Here is a 17,224-nt window from a genome sequence, read left to right as displayed (position 1 = left end):
CGTACAGTGGCATCCGCCGTGTTAGCTTAGCGTAAATGCATACGTTTGCTGCCGCTAAGCTCTCGACGCGCGCTCGATCCCGGCCATGTCGGCCCATTTCGATGGGAGCGAAATGCCAGAAACAACCTTTTTAACGTTACTTTTATTTTTTGCGCACGTTAAAGAATCCCCGGTGGTCAAATTATTCGAGGCCCCCCATTACAGCGTGCCTCTAATATTCCGTGGTTTTGGAACGTAAAACCCCCGAATGTTTTGATTGTACTGGGCGTTCACTCACGATCGGCAAGGACCAGCTCAAGAGAATTATTTCCATTTTCCAAACGCTGCACTTTAATTACTAGTTGTACAGTTAAAACGAAAGGGGCCGCGCACTGCTGTCTTTGTGTGGTGGCAATCCGATTTAATGCAAGCGCGGTCGTCGCGTGCGCCGGTAAGCACATCGAAAGCAGCCGCTCGAGGCGCGCGCCTTATGTTTGTTGCTCGCCATGCTTTCTAGGTTCACAATATCCAGCTGCTTTAAGGTAATTGCCACCTTGCACATTCTTCCTGCTTCACTCTTCCTGCCAAGAATGTTCGGTTCGTGTAGTAGCCAGCCATCGGTGCTAGATACTTTAGCTGGGCGGTGCGTTGCCCGATGAGAAACTAGATTTGCTTTGATGAGGCATGTATCGCTAATGCTTTCCGCTCGTGCTGGTCCCAGGTAATCGCGGTTACCGTGGTCTGGGTCATTTCACGGCAGTCTGTACGAGCGATTCACACGAGGGGTGAAAGATACCTTGCTCACTAATGCAAGAGTTGCAATGACTCTAACATCACATTGAATAAGTCATGATATACATTAAATATTTATACAGCATGATATAAGGCATTATGCGCAGTATATTTACATCGTTAATTTGTGCAGATGTTGTTCTGTGGTGCGCTCTGGGCTTTGTGTACTCGGGAAGGAACTGCTTTAGCGTATATTAATGCAGTTCTGTTCGCCATGCAGTGATGTTACGTGACGAGAAGTAGGCACACAAGTTACAGGCACGCATTACTAATCACCGTATATTAAACGCTTGTACAGTTCTGCAAAAAAAACTCTTAATTTGTGCTTTGCCTCAACCGAAGGCTGAGAGGGTATAATTAACTAACTAGGCCAACGTTGCTGAAGATGGGAAGAGGGTCTTTCTCGTTAGTATAGTGCGCTTATTGGTGCCTAATGCATGGGTCTTTTGTGCTGACAGTGCTGACACTACCTGGGAGCCAAAATGAAGCAGCCCTGTGTGCGGGCCAGTTACCAGCGAAACCATAGGCAATCGTCACCGTCTCGCACATCTCTGCAAGCATGCATGACCGCTTTGTGACTGCACCATAGAAAAATCAAGTGACTAAATTATTCAACTCATGGTATACCTCTAACTCGACTCGATACGATCTTCTCGGACACCTGCGACACGCACTTGGCTTTCACATCACCGTCCTCAATTTCTTCAACGCTACACGTGTGAAGCAGGACCCTCCCCTTTTTGATGGTTGCATCCCACCAAAAAAGCTGTCGGCGTCGGCGACCTAACGCATTGCATCTTTGCATCGCTGTTTCGCAAGCAGGTGGTCTGCCACCGGGAATACGGAGCGGCGTGAGCCAGAGCAGCGAAGGAAAGCGCGGGCGAACAGGTAACAAGTGAGACTGCGCCACGGCCGACCGCGCTGCTTGACATTTCAGATGGGGGGCGCTGTCCGGAGGCGCAGTACTACTACTACTGCTTCTACTGTCTCTCAGAAGGATAGAGTTTAAAGAACATTTTCGTCTCCGGTGCTTACGAGTCAATAATGCATTTACTCCACCCGACAATTTGCGAGAGTAAAACAATGCCTTGAAGAGTAAATCGGTCCCGAACACGCCTGGCCATGCACCTAACCTAACCAACTAACCTGACCACCTAACCTGACCACCTAACCTACCACCTACCTGCCCTAACCCCTTTACTCCTGTGATCTGCCTTTGGTTTTTTTGGAGTGCACTAAAATGGGCGAAAGGCCAAAGAAAGCTCTTCGCTTTAATATAGCTCAGGCATTTCGCGTAGCTGCCGCAGTATCTTGCGCCCTCCGTTCCCTGACGTGCTAACCAGGTGCATCCGTGCACTGAACCATCTCAAATAAGAGAAAGGTTCCCCGAAAAAACGCAGGCTTGAAGTGTGAACTGTGTAGACCAAGCAATGTCTGACGCCAATGTTTCGACACAAAAGTTGTCTTCGTGATGGCAAGACAAGTGCCCTCGTCTACGCACCGGCTGAAGCTCATGCCTTGTTCGACACATCGGACCATCCGTCATTCAAACGCTTTAGCAGCGCTTATAATGGGAGCTCGGCTATAAGGCATCACAGTTGCGTGGCGAAGCCTGCTTCCAAACTTGCATATGGTCTAAGGCGTAAAAGATGTATCAGATGCAAAAAGACATCTTAACCCCACTCAAATGAGCGCATCATATTCATACGCCAAGCTTGACACCTCAATTGAGATTTAAGTTAAATAAAATTCACGCAAGCTTTCAGTAGCGTTTCTGAACGCCGGAGCAATATTTCAGTTGTAGATAACTTCAGCTCTCAACCAATTACGTGAAATACTATACTCAATGTTCGTTGAATGACGTTTCTTTGATCATCACACCACTGGGTGGTGTGATGATCAGGAAACCCTGTGCATCCTGCCACTGCACCATCTCAAACAAGAGACAGGTTCCAGGGAAATGCAGGCTGAAGTGATTAACTGTGGTTAATTTAATCACTCACAGTGGGGGTATAATAAATTTTTGAAAATCACATGAAAAACTCTAGTACTACTCTACTCTAGTACTCTAGTCAAACTCTAGTACTAAGCGCTCGCCCTGTCTTTATGTCCCTCTTGTTATGTGTTCCTGGGGCTAAATTGGCTTATCATTAGCATGAATGAGATGGTGTACGCTGGCACAAGAAATTGGTAGTTAGAGATAGCTGGGATCATCCAGCCGTGGACATAAAAGACGCTGGCGGCCATGACAATGGAGCTGTGATTTTCGAAGAAACCACGTATAGGAGTCGAGTGTTGCCTTGCCTTGTTGTGAGAGTGTCCGTGTTCCTGTACGGTCACGGCGAAGTCGGTACAGGCGCTGCTGCAGGTCGGCCAGGTCGAACATGAGCTTGCCGGTGCTGTGTATGCGGTAGGGTCGAGTGTCGATGCGCTGGTTGTCCCGGTACCAGCCTGCTCGAGCCACACACGTAGCCGTAGAAGTCGTTGCAGGGGTTCACGGACTCGTTGAACTTCTCGTACAGTTGCGCCTGAGCACACGGTACGCGAAGTCGTCGCCTTTTTCGTATACCAAGTGTGAGTTAAGGGTGGTAAAATCTCCCTTTGACGCGGAGAGAGCCATTGGTCCTGGCAACAATTGTCAAAGTAACGTCCCTGTGACACGCTTATATAATAGCCGCATAATCCAAATTCTCCAAATTCTCCAATTTTTACAGTAGTGGAAGTTAGGATTATCTTATAGTCACTAAAAAAGCTTAGAACGTCCTGACGGGAGCAAGTTGGTAGGCATTCATATTGCTGACCAAGGAAACAAGCAGGACTGCGTTGTATATTTATTCCTACTCATGACCGTGTTTTCGCACCTGTCTTTCGGAACTTGAGTCACTAATAAGTTGATATCAAAGCCAATATATTCACGACTCCACCTACTTTGTATGGACGTCACGGATCTGTGATAATCATTAATAAGCCTGATACCAAAACAAATATATTAATGGACTTTAATTTTTCGCGCATGTTGTAGCCCGGATGGCAGTGGCATGCCAAGCCGTTCGCGCCTTTACGTACCACGTGTAAAATGGAGGGTGTTTAAAGCACTTCGAGAACGTTGTTACGGAGGAGAGCCATTGGTTTTGGTCACCAAATATTCAAATAGTGGACATCAGGACTCTGTTATAACCACTAATGAGCTATATAAAAACCAAATATATTCCTCAAATCACAATTTCAACAACGTTCAAAGTAGCGGATGTCAAGGATTCTGTGATAATCACTTATAAGTGACATAATAGCCTAAATATCATTGTTTGCTACTATTTTAATAAAGAAAGAAAAATTCATTGGATAGGCAAAGCAACACCTTTCGCCCTGTCATGACGTAAGTCAGCAGCAATAGGCAGGCAAGAATAGGATGTGAGGAAGGATCATTTGAAAGAATTTGGTAGCGCGAGTGTACAAACATCCGCGTCTTACTCGTGTAAGCGTCAGAAGCGTAATATCAATACTTTTGAGTACACGTATCATTCGGGGATCGTCTAGAGGCAATGGATCATTCGCAGTTTATTTCTTGCGTGGTAGTATTTCGGCCATGCTCAATTGCACACGGCATTGCGTTCACGACACTTTTGTAAACGCGTGCGTACACTGTAAACATTATGAAACTGGTCCTTGTGGCGCAATTTTAGACGGGACACAGCGCGATACAGTGGACAAACGCCGAACTGTTCTTTACTACACAGCAATATAGGAGCAGCAGTTGCTGCGTAAGGGTGAAAGAAAAACACATTGCCACAGCGCACATTTCTACACGTTCACAGACTTCGCGCAGCAGACTACGTGACCATTTTGGACAGATAAAGCTCTTGTTTTCGACAAGGTAACGGACGCATGCTAGCGCAACAGTCGCCTTCTTTCTTCATGCAATAAAACTCACAACTCCCTTTGATTCTGTTCTAAAGGTCCTAAGAATACGTGTTCTAGTGAGCACTGGCGTACACTGACACATCTTACAGTGGTGAGCTACCTGCCCTCCCCCCGCTACAAAAGCCTGCACCGATGCGCGATGCTCTCTCAAACGGTCGTTGATTCACATGACGGTCTGGCCACCTAACACTTGCCACAGGAAGTGGAATGCAGTACACCACCCTTGTCTAAAATTGCGCCGTACAACCATGTTTCATGAGACTCGCCCTACTTACCACCTTAGTGTCTCGATGACAGTAAACATTTAACGACTTTATGGGTTGTGTAAAGGGTACTTGGTTTGTCCCGCTGTTAACACCCTCACCCTTAAGGAGTAAGACTGAATCTTTGCTGGGACAAATGAATTGTCTTTTTTTTGCGACACTGTGTTGGTGATAGCAGCGACGAAGCAAGTGCATTAAATAAACTTTTATACCTATCGGCGTCACATTCTTGTAACAGACATTGTGGTGTGCTCCAAGGTGATCATAATTAGTAAAGTTATAAACTTGCCCTTTCTGGTCGCACGTATGTATAGTCTGTTGTGTCGTGCGTAATAACATTTTAGCCTTAATGGCAAGGATGTTGCCACAGACAAAACCAACACCTTAACGATGGAACAGTGTTAGGGTGTATGCAAAGCACAACCACCGTCAGCGGAAGGCTGCAAAGCGCACGCACCTTCCCAGAGGCAGACGTCCGAGTCGCACGTCTCCACCGGGGGCGCGTCAGCACCCTTGTTCTTGATGAAGCCCGGCGAGTCCCTGTAGGAGCCGTCGGCGTCCAACCTTGGCGCCGGGCGGTAGCTCCGGCGAAGGCGCCGCGGGAGTCCTGCGCACGTGAGAACGATTTGACTGGCCAAGTAATCGGCACTGACCCTCCGTCGGAGCGGACAACTAGATGACAATCAAAACGAGGCAGGTCCATAGGAAGTGAATGACCTTTGTTGATCTGTGGTCGAGCAAGGAATGCCGCTGGAGCCAAAGTTTCGGCGAGGAGGCTCGTTTGTCAGGGCAGCAACCCTAGTTGTGTATCTTCAGTTGCTTCCCTAAGCACTCTCTTTGTAGAAACGTTGCATCCCTTGTTTGCGGTATCCTTATTCGACCACATTTGATCAGGGCTAGACGTGCTATTGCCCATTGGCCAAAGCGGCAGACATTCGTTAATGTGAGGATCATTAAATAACCAGAACAAGTCTCGACCCGCACCGAATAAAACATACTGACAGATAGACATACCGTATGCCACAGAGTCGTCGACGCAGCTGTTAGTGACATCTTGTGAGGCTTTCTTCAGCCACAAGCGTTAGAAACCAATATTTGCAATCATTTGTGTTTTGTAGAGAAAAAAAAGACAACTAAATTCACTGTAACCCAGTGACGTATACAGGGGAGGGGAAGCTGACCGAGCACGTGCCCCCCATTCGCTTCCCGGTAACTACCCTTATGCACTGTAATTTTACGAGGTAAACGCTATGCGCGAAGGCGAGCTTTCTGATTCATTTTCACCCCGCACAGCCGGCGCCGCAGCTGCAGCGGAGTCGCGGAGCGAGCGCCATCTGGTGGTGCTGCAGGAACCCATCGCGCACGCAGCGCGCGCCTTGCGCTGTGATTGGTTGACTCGTCTATCGCGGAAACAAAGAAATCCCGATCCTAGTCATACATACAGCTTCGCTGTAAAGATGACTCTGGCTATGCCAACTGCTCTACGGCATTATTATTGCTACCGACACCTTTGCACCAAGTAGTAGAGCGTACTCGTCGCAATTAAAGTTGTCTGCTCTAGTTGATGTCAATGTCACAGATTAAGCCCGCAGCGCTGTGCCGCACGTCTGTCTCTCCGCTGTTCCGTTAACTGGGGTGCTGTAACAGGTACAGCTAAATCTCACTTCTATAGACTGGTAGACCGAGAGTGTTTTAAATCTCCCGTTTTGCAGCAAGAGGCGGTACTCACGCCACGCGCTGGAAGAAGTCTGCGTAGCGCACGGCCACATGCCGATGCCAACGCCCCCCAGGACGGTGAGCGCGCGGCCAGGAGCCAGGCGGCGCTGGCGACGGCCAGGCGTCGTCCCCTCTCACTGCGCGATGAGGAATGGACAGGGAGGAGCGCCGGGACGTCGAGCGTCGCTTGCGACCGCCGATTCGGTGGCGTCGCGGGGACAGCGACTTCGCCGCGGCGGACCGCGGTCCTCGCGGTCACGTCGCGGTGGCTGCGGTCCCGCCGCCGCCTCGGTGGCCCGTCATTGTCCTCGGTGGGACGCGGCTTCCCCTTATCGGGTGTCCCTGGCGAACGGGACGGGGTCGTCTGCGCTGCGGCTGTACGAGGCAACCGTCCTGCCTCTTGGCTGGCTTCTTCTACTTCTTGCCTCGTGGCTCGAGCTGATGCGTGTTTCCTTGCATGGCGATTGGCCAATCCCCCAGTGGGGGTATGAGCCATTTTATGAGGCCATCATCAACGTCATCACCATGGGCATACCCACTACGGGATGGCCAAAAGCGGGCGGTTAAACGGGTGGGGCGGGGGAATCTTGAGGAAAAAGTATTGTCAGGGAGCCTGTCCTCGTGTTTGGTCCGGTTTAGTCCGACTGAACACGAGGTCCGCTGACGGGGCATCCCACCTGATGTATGATGATGATGATGATGATGAAAGAGCCTGCACACACGGTGAACTGGCTAAGAAACAGGTGGTAGAACAATGCGAAAAAAATGCCGTGGGGAGAGGAATGATATCGTAAAATCATAAAGCTGGAAATTTAGAATATTACTACTTAACATGAATATTTACTTAAAAATAGAGAAATAAGAACGTATTACTAGGCGTTCAGGCTACTATGGAGAAAAACAATAGGAATCCAAAGCTAGGGAAATAAACAAGAAAGAAAAGGGAATGATGCAGGATAGATTGGTAGTGGATAAAATAAAACCGGGAATTGGCATGATCAGTTTTAAGAAATAAAAAGGTTCATGTCAAATTAGTGCAGCAACTTGACTACCATCAACGGTATACCACTTCGAACAGTTTTCTGCAACTCGGCTTTACAAAAATGTCACAGTTTCGCCCTAAGGGCGAAGCAATGAATGCGATAGCAACACAGCAATGTCATACGAAGTAAGGTGAGCGGCTTTGGTAGCAACAACACGCAGAACTGTTGTCGACGCCATCGGCGTTTGCCCGCGTTAGCTCAAAATGCGTGCGGCGTTGGTGACTGTTGCTGGAGCCTCTGATATAAATAGCACTTGTGCCGCAGCTAAACGTCGCCTCCCTTCCCTCCCCCTCCCCACGGCCTCTCGCGCGTCCGAAGAAGGCGCGTTTGCTCTACATATATGGTGATTGTAAAGGAGAAAAGAGACGCCTACTTCTGCAGCCCTTAAGCGAGCACGGCGCAGAACGCGCGTTTGTTCTCCGCCGTGCGTTCACTCCCCGTGAAAGACGCGCCCCTCGCGCCCTTTCACTCGCACATACAGCGTTCGGCGCGCGGCGACGATTTCATCTCCAAATGACGTCATACGGAACCTCACGGCGACGGCGACGGCGACGGCGACGGCGACGGCGACGCCGACGGCAGAAATCTGCTTTTGAGTGTCCATATAATTGCTATCGCAATAAAAACAAATACCTAGCTAACTTAGTTATGCTAGACAAATGACAAGTCTCTAGTATCACTAAAAAGAAGCACCACAAAGCACCGTGCAGTTATGTGTCGAGAAATGTGCGAGCACTCACAGCGAAAGCTTCATCGCGGAAACCGACCAAAGCGAACATCTTTTTCAAATTCCTATCTCATTTAGCAGGGCGTTCGGCTGTTCTCTTCGACGGTTGAAGAACCTGCGGTGCTGAAAAATAGTCCGAAGCCCTCCGCTGCGGCTTTGGGAAGTTAATGTCCATGAAGTACGCAATAAATCGATAGCGATTTGAGATCTGTTAGTTGCGAGAAAGAGAACACACTTTATTATACACGAGAAAATAATGCACCGACGACCTCAGTCCCGAGCGTCGCTAGCGGCGTGCTTCAGCACTGGGCCAAGAAATCTGACGTCAAAGCGAGGAACATTTGCTCATGAAGGGTTGTTGCGATGGTCATTCATTCCACAATAGGGATGGGTGGGAAGAATAAGGACTTGGGCAAGGCTGTTGGACGGCAATGCCTTAGGATGTGTGGTGCGTTGGGATGGTCGCCAAAGTGACTACAGTGAGAGGCTTCTTCTGTGAGTTGACCTCTGAGGAGATGCCTGCGCACTCGGGCTAGTAGGGTGTTTGTCTAATTTTGTCAAGTGATTGTTCTGTGTGGCAAGTTCGAAGTAGCCTAAGGAATACCCAATGTTCGACTTGTGTGGGTGCAATTATGATGTGGGTCACGAGTGTACAAGAGCTACTGGGGAAATTAAGAACGACAGAAAGTTGGACTAGTTGTCAGCAATGTATGTTGGAAAATGTTAGGCGTGCAGACACGGACACAAGAAGAAGGAAACGTGCAGGTTAAGTTTGACGGGTCGCTAAAGCCTTCCTGAGCATGCGCCGATAACTTTTGTGTGTGCCTTCTTTTCCGCCACTGTGCGACCATTCAGTTCATAGCGGTGTTTGTGTCGTCTGTTTCCCTCTTGTCTCCATGCCTGCAAGTGTTTCTAACATGGTAAAAGTAACTTTCCGCTGAAGGTCCACCACATTATTTCGCTGTTCTGAATTGTATCGCTGAAGTAGGGACCTGTCACTCTTCCATTGAACGTCTCTTCGTGAAAAACAGGGTACATATAACAACCCGTCAAACTGCGGGGCTGAAAATTAGTCCGAAGCCCTCCGCAATGGCTTTGGGAAGTTAATGTCCATGAAGGATGCAGTAAATGCAAGCCGATTTCTAACCAAACTACCTATTTTATTTCAGCAGAAAAAATTAGCTACTTATCCCCTAAGCGGGCCATATACAGAGTGTTTCAGCGAACACTCAAAATTTTTTAAAGGATGCCTGTGGCAGATAGCGCAATTCTGCTTAATGCGCTGGTCTACTGGAAGAGCCGGACATTGCTTGGACAAGAAATTGAAATGTGTAATCGACTCTTTAACAAAAATTCACTTATTAAGTTTTAACTAATTACCTGATGGCGCATATTACAATTTACAAATTGTAGCCGTGGAGTTCGCAAGGCGTATCCATTTGGAACAAATTCTCAGGATGACACCAGTTTCGAGATATTAATTCCCCAACTTTGCGGAGAAATGTATTGGCGTTCAGTTACTTCAATGTGCTTCAATGCATAAAACGACGTTTTCTTAAGCAACTAACTCGAACGCCAATGCATTTCTCCGCAAAGTTCGGGAATTAATATCTCGAATCTGGTGTCATCCCGAGAATTCGTTCCAAGTGGATTCGCCTTGCAAACTCCACGGCTAGAATTTGTAAATTGCAATGTGGGCCATCAGGTAATTAGTTAAAAACCTAATTAGTGATTTTTTGTTAGTCAATTATGCATGTCAGTTTCTTGTGCAAGTAATGTCTGCCTCTTCAAATAGACCAGCTCATGAACTAGAATTGTGCTATCTGCCACAGGCAACCTTTAATAATTTTTGAAAGTGTTCGCTGAAACACCCGGTACGTAAGCCTGCGCAGCATGCTATAATTGAAAAAAAAAAAAAGCTGCCGTGACACAATTACAAAGGGCAAGCTCCCTCGCGTGAAATAGTTCACTATACAAAATTATATTCTCAACTGGCTTACGTGAAGAAAGTATTACTTGCTGCTATTCTTCTAAGAGTGTGAAGTCACTGTGTGCAAAATGCAAGCCGGAATATTACTGTAGTACACGCAGGCTGCATTAGATTGAATACAGGGTGTTCAAACGACTTGATGGTTGCAGAATATTCTGAACACGAACTGCCCAGAAAACACACTTAATTCTACACGATTTTTGGAGCCGAACGGTATGGAAGTCAGTGTGATGCGCATCAACAGTAATCGAACGAACGATGTCTGTGAAATCATGAAGGCCTTTCGGTATAGCGCAACTATAGTACATGGACGCAGATGGAGAGCAAGACAGACACCATACAGCGCTGTGTGTCTGTCTTGTTCTTCCTTTGCATCCATATATTAGTTACCCTACACCGAAAGGCCTTCTTGATGACGTACCAACAAGCTAAAACCTCAACACTGAATGTGTGTGGGAACAACTTTCCGACAAGGGAACTTCAGAGACGCCCCTTGTTCGATCGCTGCTAATCACATCAAATTTACATCTTCCTGCGTACCTCTGGCCTGAAATACGGAGGAGCTTACGGCCATTTCTTACAATCGTATTTGAAACGTTATGATATCCACTGGCGTGAACTTGTATAGAGTTAAGCTGCGAAGTTTACTGTTCTATTTTTTTTTTATTCAGATGTGCTCTCGCAGTTCTATTACTCTGGTGGCGCTTTGCATACGTTATCTGCTACTAAACATCTTTTTCCCGGGGGCCTCTAACGGGAAGTTGGCGCGTAGAACTTGTAAAATGGAGTCAACAAGCGCTAACATAACCTAACATTTCAAGAAATACTTTTGCGTACTTTAGCGAGTCTCGAGAAAAGGCCATAATCTGTCACCTAACTTTTCAATCTCTGCCCATATTGGAAAAATAACAGCTAATGCCTCGCGCACTCTCGGTCATCTAAAACGCAGCATTCGCAGCGCTCCTCTTTCACCACAAAGCTTGCATGCCGAACATTTGTGTCACCCCGGCTAGAATTCTCAGTTGCAATTTGGTCACCTCACCGGCCATATATAATCCACAATCTCGAGTCGATTCAAAACCGTGATGCAAGTTTCAATGTCTGATATTTCAGCCCATTATTGAGCGCAGCTAACATCCAAGTTGTCGTTCTCACTGTTATCCTTGGAATTACGTAGGAATGTAACATTGCTTTGTCTGCTACATAAAAGTCTGCGCAATGTACATCAGTATACCTTGCCACTCATTCGTCCATCGCTCACACGTGGGCGCCTGCATATTCACCTCGCGTGCCTTTAAACATTAGAATGGTCTTCCTGATAATGTCGCTGTCATTACCGACCTAGTAACCTTCAGACGAAAATCAGTGCGATATTTGGTTTACTTGGCTTAAAGCTAGTGTGGTATTGCTTCAATTTCTGGTGCATTCAGCTGTTTATGTAATTGTGTAGAGATTGGGCTAACTGTATAACTTTACAGTCTACTCGAAGATTTTTACCGTACAACTTCGTAATTTGGGTTCCTCGCTGGACAAATTTGTATTTACCTATTTCAAGTTTTGTTTATATTTATATAATTGTCCAACGTGTTTTTTGCTCACTCTTTGTTATTATTTGTAACCTACCCTCCTGCAGTACTCCTTTTGGAGCATTAGAGTTGTCTGAATAAACTCAAAGTGGAGTACACTGTACGTAGGCAACGGCCATCATTAGAATCCTTATCACGCTTACAGTCTTCAGAACACCAAAGTGCGGTTCAGGTGACTCAATGGCATGCGCGCTCAGGCGAGAATACATTTAGTGGCACAGAACGTTTCACAGCATATGAATGAGTGACGCAGGCTTCTTAATGTTCAAGTCACGTAGGCTTCTGAACATATGCATGTCGCGTCTCCGACTTCAAGAAGAAGAAAAGACTCGAGTGCGGTTCCGACTATGCAAAACGCAGCTTATATATTGAATGCCGTAATGGTGTCCCAGGGTCAAACTACAGTGAACACATCAGTTGGACGTAGCTCCCAATATTCTAATGAGCCCAATAAAACGACGCTTCAATTTTTTCGTATTCATAGTAAATTTCAGGAACCAATGCCTGTAAGTATATAATGCTTATATTCAACATAATCAAAGCAAAAATATCGATATTGAATTACTCAGCCATGGGGCACACTGAAGAATTTGCACTACGTACGCGACGTTACTCTTCCATCACCAAAATCGCGTGCTTCGTTCCCACCGCGATACTACATGCCCTCACTGCAGTTCCGGCTCAGCCACCGGTCAATGTTAATTTCGCAAGCCACAATTCCTCGCCAAGAACCACGCCATAGCGATGCCAACGTCCGCTAACTGTAATCAGCGCCAAGTTCATTCCACCGCTCCTGCCCAGCTTCTCCGGTAGACTTTAGTGGTGGTTATACCACTTGCCGGTATCTCCTTAAAGGAGCGCTTTGAACTGGTACATATCGCGCTAAGCCAAGAGGTGCCCTCGTCCAGGTTGCCGTTCACCGCTGGCGATTGTCCGCGTCGCAGCAAGCCAGGACTATCAGCAAATAGCTGCATGGCCACTGTATTCTCCGTAAACACAGGCACGCACAAGTTTCTTGCACCCCTAGTTCTGGTTCCCCTCGTAGTACATCTTTCCGGTCTCCGATCTGGTAGATGACGCTGCTCGCCCCCACTAAACAGGCGCGTCCACCTCCCGGCAGGGGCCGACCTCAGTACGGGATCTGGTTCTGGTAGTACTGGATCATGTCGTACGTCCTGGTCCTGATGTTCAGGTACGAGTCGTTGATGATCTTGATCATGAAGGCCGCGGCCTCGCGCTCCGTGGCCGTGGGTGCGAACCGCAGCCGGAGCAGGCGCACCGTCTGTCCGCGGAAGCAGGGCAGTCCGGTGTCCAGCATCAGGGAGACCAGGGTGACCACGTCCTCGCGGTATGGTCGCACGGCCAAGAAGCAGCGTACGCAGAGCTCGGTGAACCACTTGAACGGCTCGGCTTCCTGCTTGCCGCCCATGATCATCACCATCTCCTCGGTGAGCTTGATGTCCGGCTCGAAGCCGATGTTGCCGCCGGGAGAGCTCTCGAAGAGGAAGCCGAAGTCGATGTGGATGATGTGGCCTTCGTCGTCCAGAAGCAGGTTGCCGTTGTGGCGATCTTTCACCTGGTGGTAAAAGTAGAGAGAGAGAGAGAGAGAAAATTGTGCAGCAGCCATTGACGGTGATCTTCAATGTAAGCGAAGTGCCAAACGCTTCCAGAAATCTATCCCCCTTATTAAACAAATAATGTGCTTGAAGTCGTATACTTGTTGCGATGAATTAATTTAGGTGGCGTTTGGTGTTTCATTACGTAGTTTCGTAGAAAACAGCCTTCAGCCAGCATATCTGTAGCGGTAGCGCAGGTAGCTATACATATGAGCCGGCTCGTCATATTTGCGTTGTCTTAAGCAAAGCAAGCGGCGACGTGGAAGGCGACCTGTAAAGCTTCAGAGGCCTAAAGCTCCCGCGCAACCGCACGTGCGTCCCAATATATCTGGCGTTCAGTGACGAACGCGGCAGGCAACTTGGACGCACGAGAGCACGCGCCCTACTTTGCATCGGCAGTTAACAACCGACCGTTAACGTCCGACCGCAAACCACCGACAACCGACCACTGACCACTAAAACGGGCGAAAAGAGCCATAGAAAGATATTCGCTTTAAAGAAGAACGCAAATCAAAACGTCGTGAGGTGTCAAGATAAAAGTGAAGATGGCGCCGCTTCTCCTGTCACGTCCTACACTAATGGTCTTAAGCACCAGAGAAAGGTGCAACTATTGGAGAAATAAAGGGTGTATGATGAAGCCAATTAGTGCGAGAAAAAGGAACACTTGAACAACATTTAACGTTCAGTTGTAGAAATAAAAATCATAATAATTTGACTAAACACAGAAGAATGTAATCTACGAAGAACGGCTTCTCATATCAAATAACTTTTCACGCACCAAAAGGATAACTCTCAATGACGGCAATCGTTTGACTGTAGTGCCCGCTACAGCCCAGTCAAATAGCACTGCCGTAAACACACCTCTACATAGAAGCATATTGCGAAAATTGATTGTTTTGTCAAAGAGCTTCCAAGATCATTGACAGCCTTTACCACCGTCATTTTTCTTCTCAGTCATACTATTTCATATCTGATTCATTTACTGATACTTTATCTTCTATTATTCTTCGTGCGAAAATATAACTACCATGCGCCTATATTATCACATGTTCCATTAAGCGCAATTGTAAAACGATAACGGGCTCAGCCATTAATTGAGGCTTCGACTTTCAGGAGCCAGAGAAGACATCACTTCTGTCATTTCATGAGCCCATTGCTTTCATGTACAAACTACCATTGGTAAAACTGGTTAGCTAGCTCACGGGTATATGAAATAATACGTCCCATTGATGTTAATACACAATCATACCATATGCGTGCTCGTGGTCTCGAGGAAGTTTTCTTGAGCTCCTTGAAGCCGCATGCAAGACTCGCTATTGGACCTGGTTACTCGTTCGAATGGCTTCGGAGATGCTAAAGCACATTAACATAACGCACCTACGGAGCCTATATAGCGGCGCCGATATCCGTCGGCGCAGATACAGTTAAAACGGGATTTAACGAAGTCCACTTGACCCGAGAAATATTTCACTCGACAGAAAACTTTAAGTAGCAAACAGTTAAACACTGATATAATAAGCATTTATTCAAGAGAAAGCAACGGATATTATTTTTGCCTGCGTACGTACGTAACGCTCTTATTGTTATATATAGCCCGCTGAGCACGCCCTGTGTTCCTTCGATGAAGCGGAAAAATCTTCCAAAAGCTCAATGGCTCCATCCCCGCTCTAAAATCCGCTATTTTACCCATATTTCATCAACATTTTCCCCAAAACCTTAGTAGAACGTGCGAGAGGTTGAGCTCCGTTAGGTGCATCGATATATTCATACCTTAGACTTTATGAATGTGGATTGGGAAATCGAACGCACTTCGTAATACCGAAAATTTCATAAAGTCAGGTTTTGTAAAATTAAGGTTTGGCAGTAATGCGTCGCAGAAAAAAAAACTCGGGCCAGATTCACAAAGCTTTCCTTACGTAACTGTTCTTTGCCATTGACCGGCCGCCTTAGATAATGTTATGTCTTGCATCCGGATTGGCTGAAATTTTTTTCTTGCGAACAATTCTAGCTTAAGAAGGTGTGTGAATTCGGGCCCTCGTTACCTCAACTGCGGTGCTTCCGGCATTACTTTAAAACTTCGCTGAAACCCCATGGACCCGTAATAACAAAACGCTCTTACGCTAGAATTGGTCGTAAGAGAATACTTCAGCCAATCCTCATGCTGGAAATACCATTAGCGAAGAGAGTCGACCAATAGTAAAACAAGCAAGTACGAAGGAAGAGCTTCTTGAATTCGGCCACTTGAATACGAACGAAAAAGTTAAGTGGACTGGCCTGCAAGAGGAACATGGCGACGCTGTAGGCGGCCATGCTCTTGACGAAGTTGCTTCGCGCCTCCTGGAAAGTGCGCGTCGATTCGTCGCCGTACTTCTGCAGGAAGTACTCGTACATGCCGATGTCGGTCTGTCGGCCCAGCTGGTCCCGAGACGTGGTGTCCGGAACGCACTCGATGACGCCGCAGCCTGGCGAGGTGGCCACCACGCGGTACGGGAACAGGTACACCTCGATGCCCGCGATGCTGAAGACGTGCTTGAAGAGCGCTATTACCTGGAGCGCCAACATGTCCTGCCGCACGTCGTCGCCTACCTGCGAGACGGAGGTCCCGGAGAACCGCCCGCTTATTTCATCATGCGGCGTGGTACAGAACTGTGCACGGATATTTCAGTTTGACAAGGCTCGCATGAGTCACCCAACGTATTTTTCCATTTCGACCGTTCAGGGCAGTCCAGTTTCGTGAGCGCTCATTTGAGCTGGAAATTTGGAAGTAAGAATTTTTGGGCAAAAAAATGCAATGGTAGACTCAATAAACAATGGTAATGCAGTTCCACTCAACGTGAAAGCTGGGGAAGTGCGGAGCAGTGATGTGCACGTGTTTCCCTTGTGTTTTCCTTATGTTTGTCTTGTGTTTAGCAATCTATCATCGTTTCGACACCTGTGCTAAGGCACAACTGGTGGGAAACCGCCACGCACATGGAATCAAACCATCACGCGCATCGAGCCAAAGCCTTTGCTGATGGCATAAGCGATTTTAACGAATTTCTGTTAATTAAAGCGCTTAAAGCTTCATTATTCCTCTCTTAAATTATTCTCAACCATGTTAGTTTATTTTGAACCGGTTTTGATTAATTCTGCACTTGTTTTGACCCTGTTTTAAGCACTTCTTTTTGAGCGTGATCAAGCGACAGACGTCGACAGCCCGGGCCGCTAAAGTGCTTCGCACTTCAAAAAGATTAGCGTAGCTTGCACTGGAGGCGCAATGCTAAAGAGACAGCGGAGCTGATGGGTACGTAGCTAGTCCTGGCTTTTGGGCTAGGCTAAGCACTACCAAGTCATCCCCAGCATTTCCCGGAATTAATTGATTATTTGTATATTATCGATTAGCTATAGATTGGCTATCGGCAATCGCAAGGTATTGGCCACGTACTTGGGCTAGACTAAGCACTACCAAGTCATCCGCAGCATTTTCCGGAATTTATTGATTATTGATCGATTAGCTATTGATTGGCTATCTATAGCCTATCGATGACTGGCTCAGCTTAAGTAGTCCCAATCATGCTTAGCTAGACTTAGCCAGGCTCAGCTTCGCTAGTT

General features: G+C 47.3%; 1 protein-coding gene across 5 annotated transcripts in view; it reads right to left on the bottom strand.

Moving 5' to 3' along the window:
* LOC119463789 (phosphatidylinositol 4-kinase alpha-like) overlaps positions 1-17,224 on the bottom strand; it is a 70,858-nt gene that overhangs the window by 23,682 nt on the left and 29,952 nt on the right. The window contains exons 13-14 of one of the 5 annotated variants that reach the window (XM_037724614.2): positions 15,908-16,219; positions 13,103-13,593 (exon numbers count right to left, since the gene is read on the bottom strand). The exons of 3 other annotated variants lie outside the window; for them this stretch is intronic. In XM_037724614.2, coding sequence (XP_037580542.2) covers positions 13,147-13,593; positions 15,908-16,219 — 759 coding nt within the window. In that variant the 3' untranslated portion in view covers positions 13,103-13,146. Of the gene's footprint in view, positions 1-13,102; positions 13,594-15,907; positions 16,220-17,224 lie in introns of those variants that run through there. One more of the 5 variants, XM_049655858.1, reaches the window with a different exon arrangement.

Source organism: Dermacentor silvarum, chromosome 9, assembly GCF_013339745.2.
Source record: "Dermacentor silvarum isolate Dsil-2018 chromosome 9, BIME_Dsil_1.4, whole genome shotgun sequence".
Taxonomy (NCBI): domain Eukaryota; kingdom Metazoa; phylum Arthropoda; class Arachnida; order Ixodida; family Ixodidae; genus Dermacentor; species Dermacentor silvarum.
The sequence above is the reverse complement of the archived record's forward strand: the minus strand, read 5'-3'. Positions and strand labels throughout refer to the sequence as shown.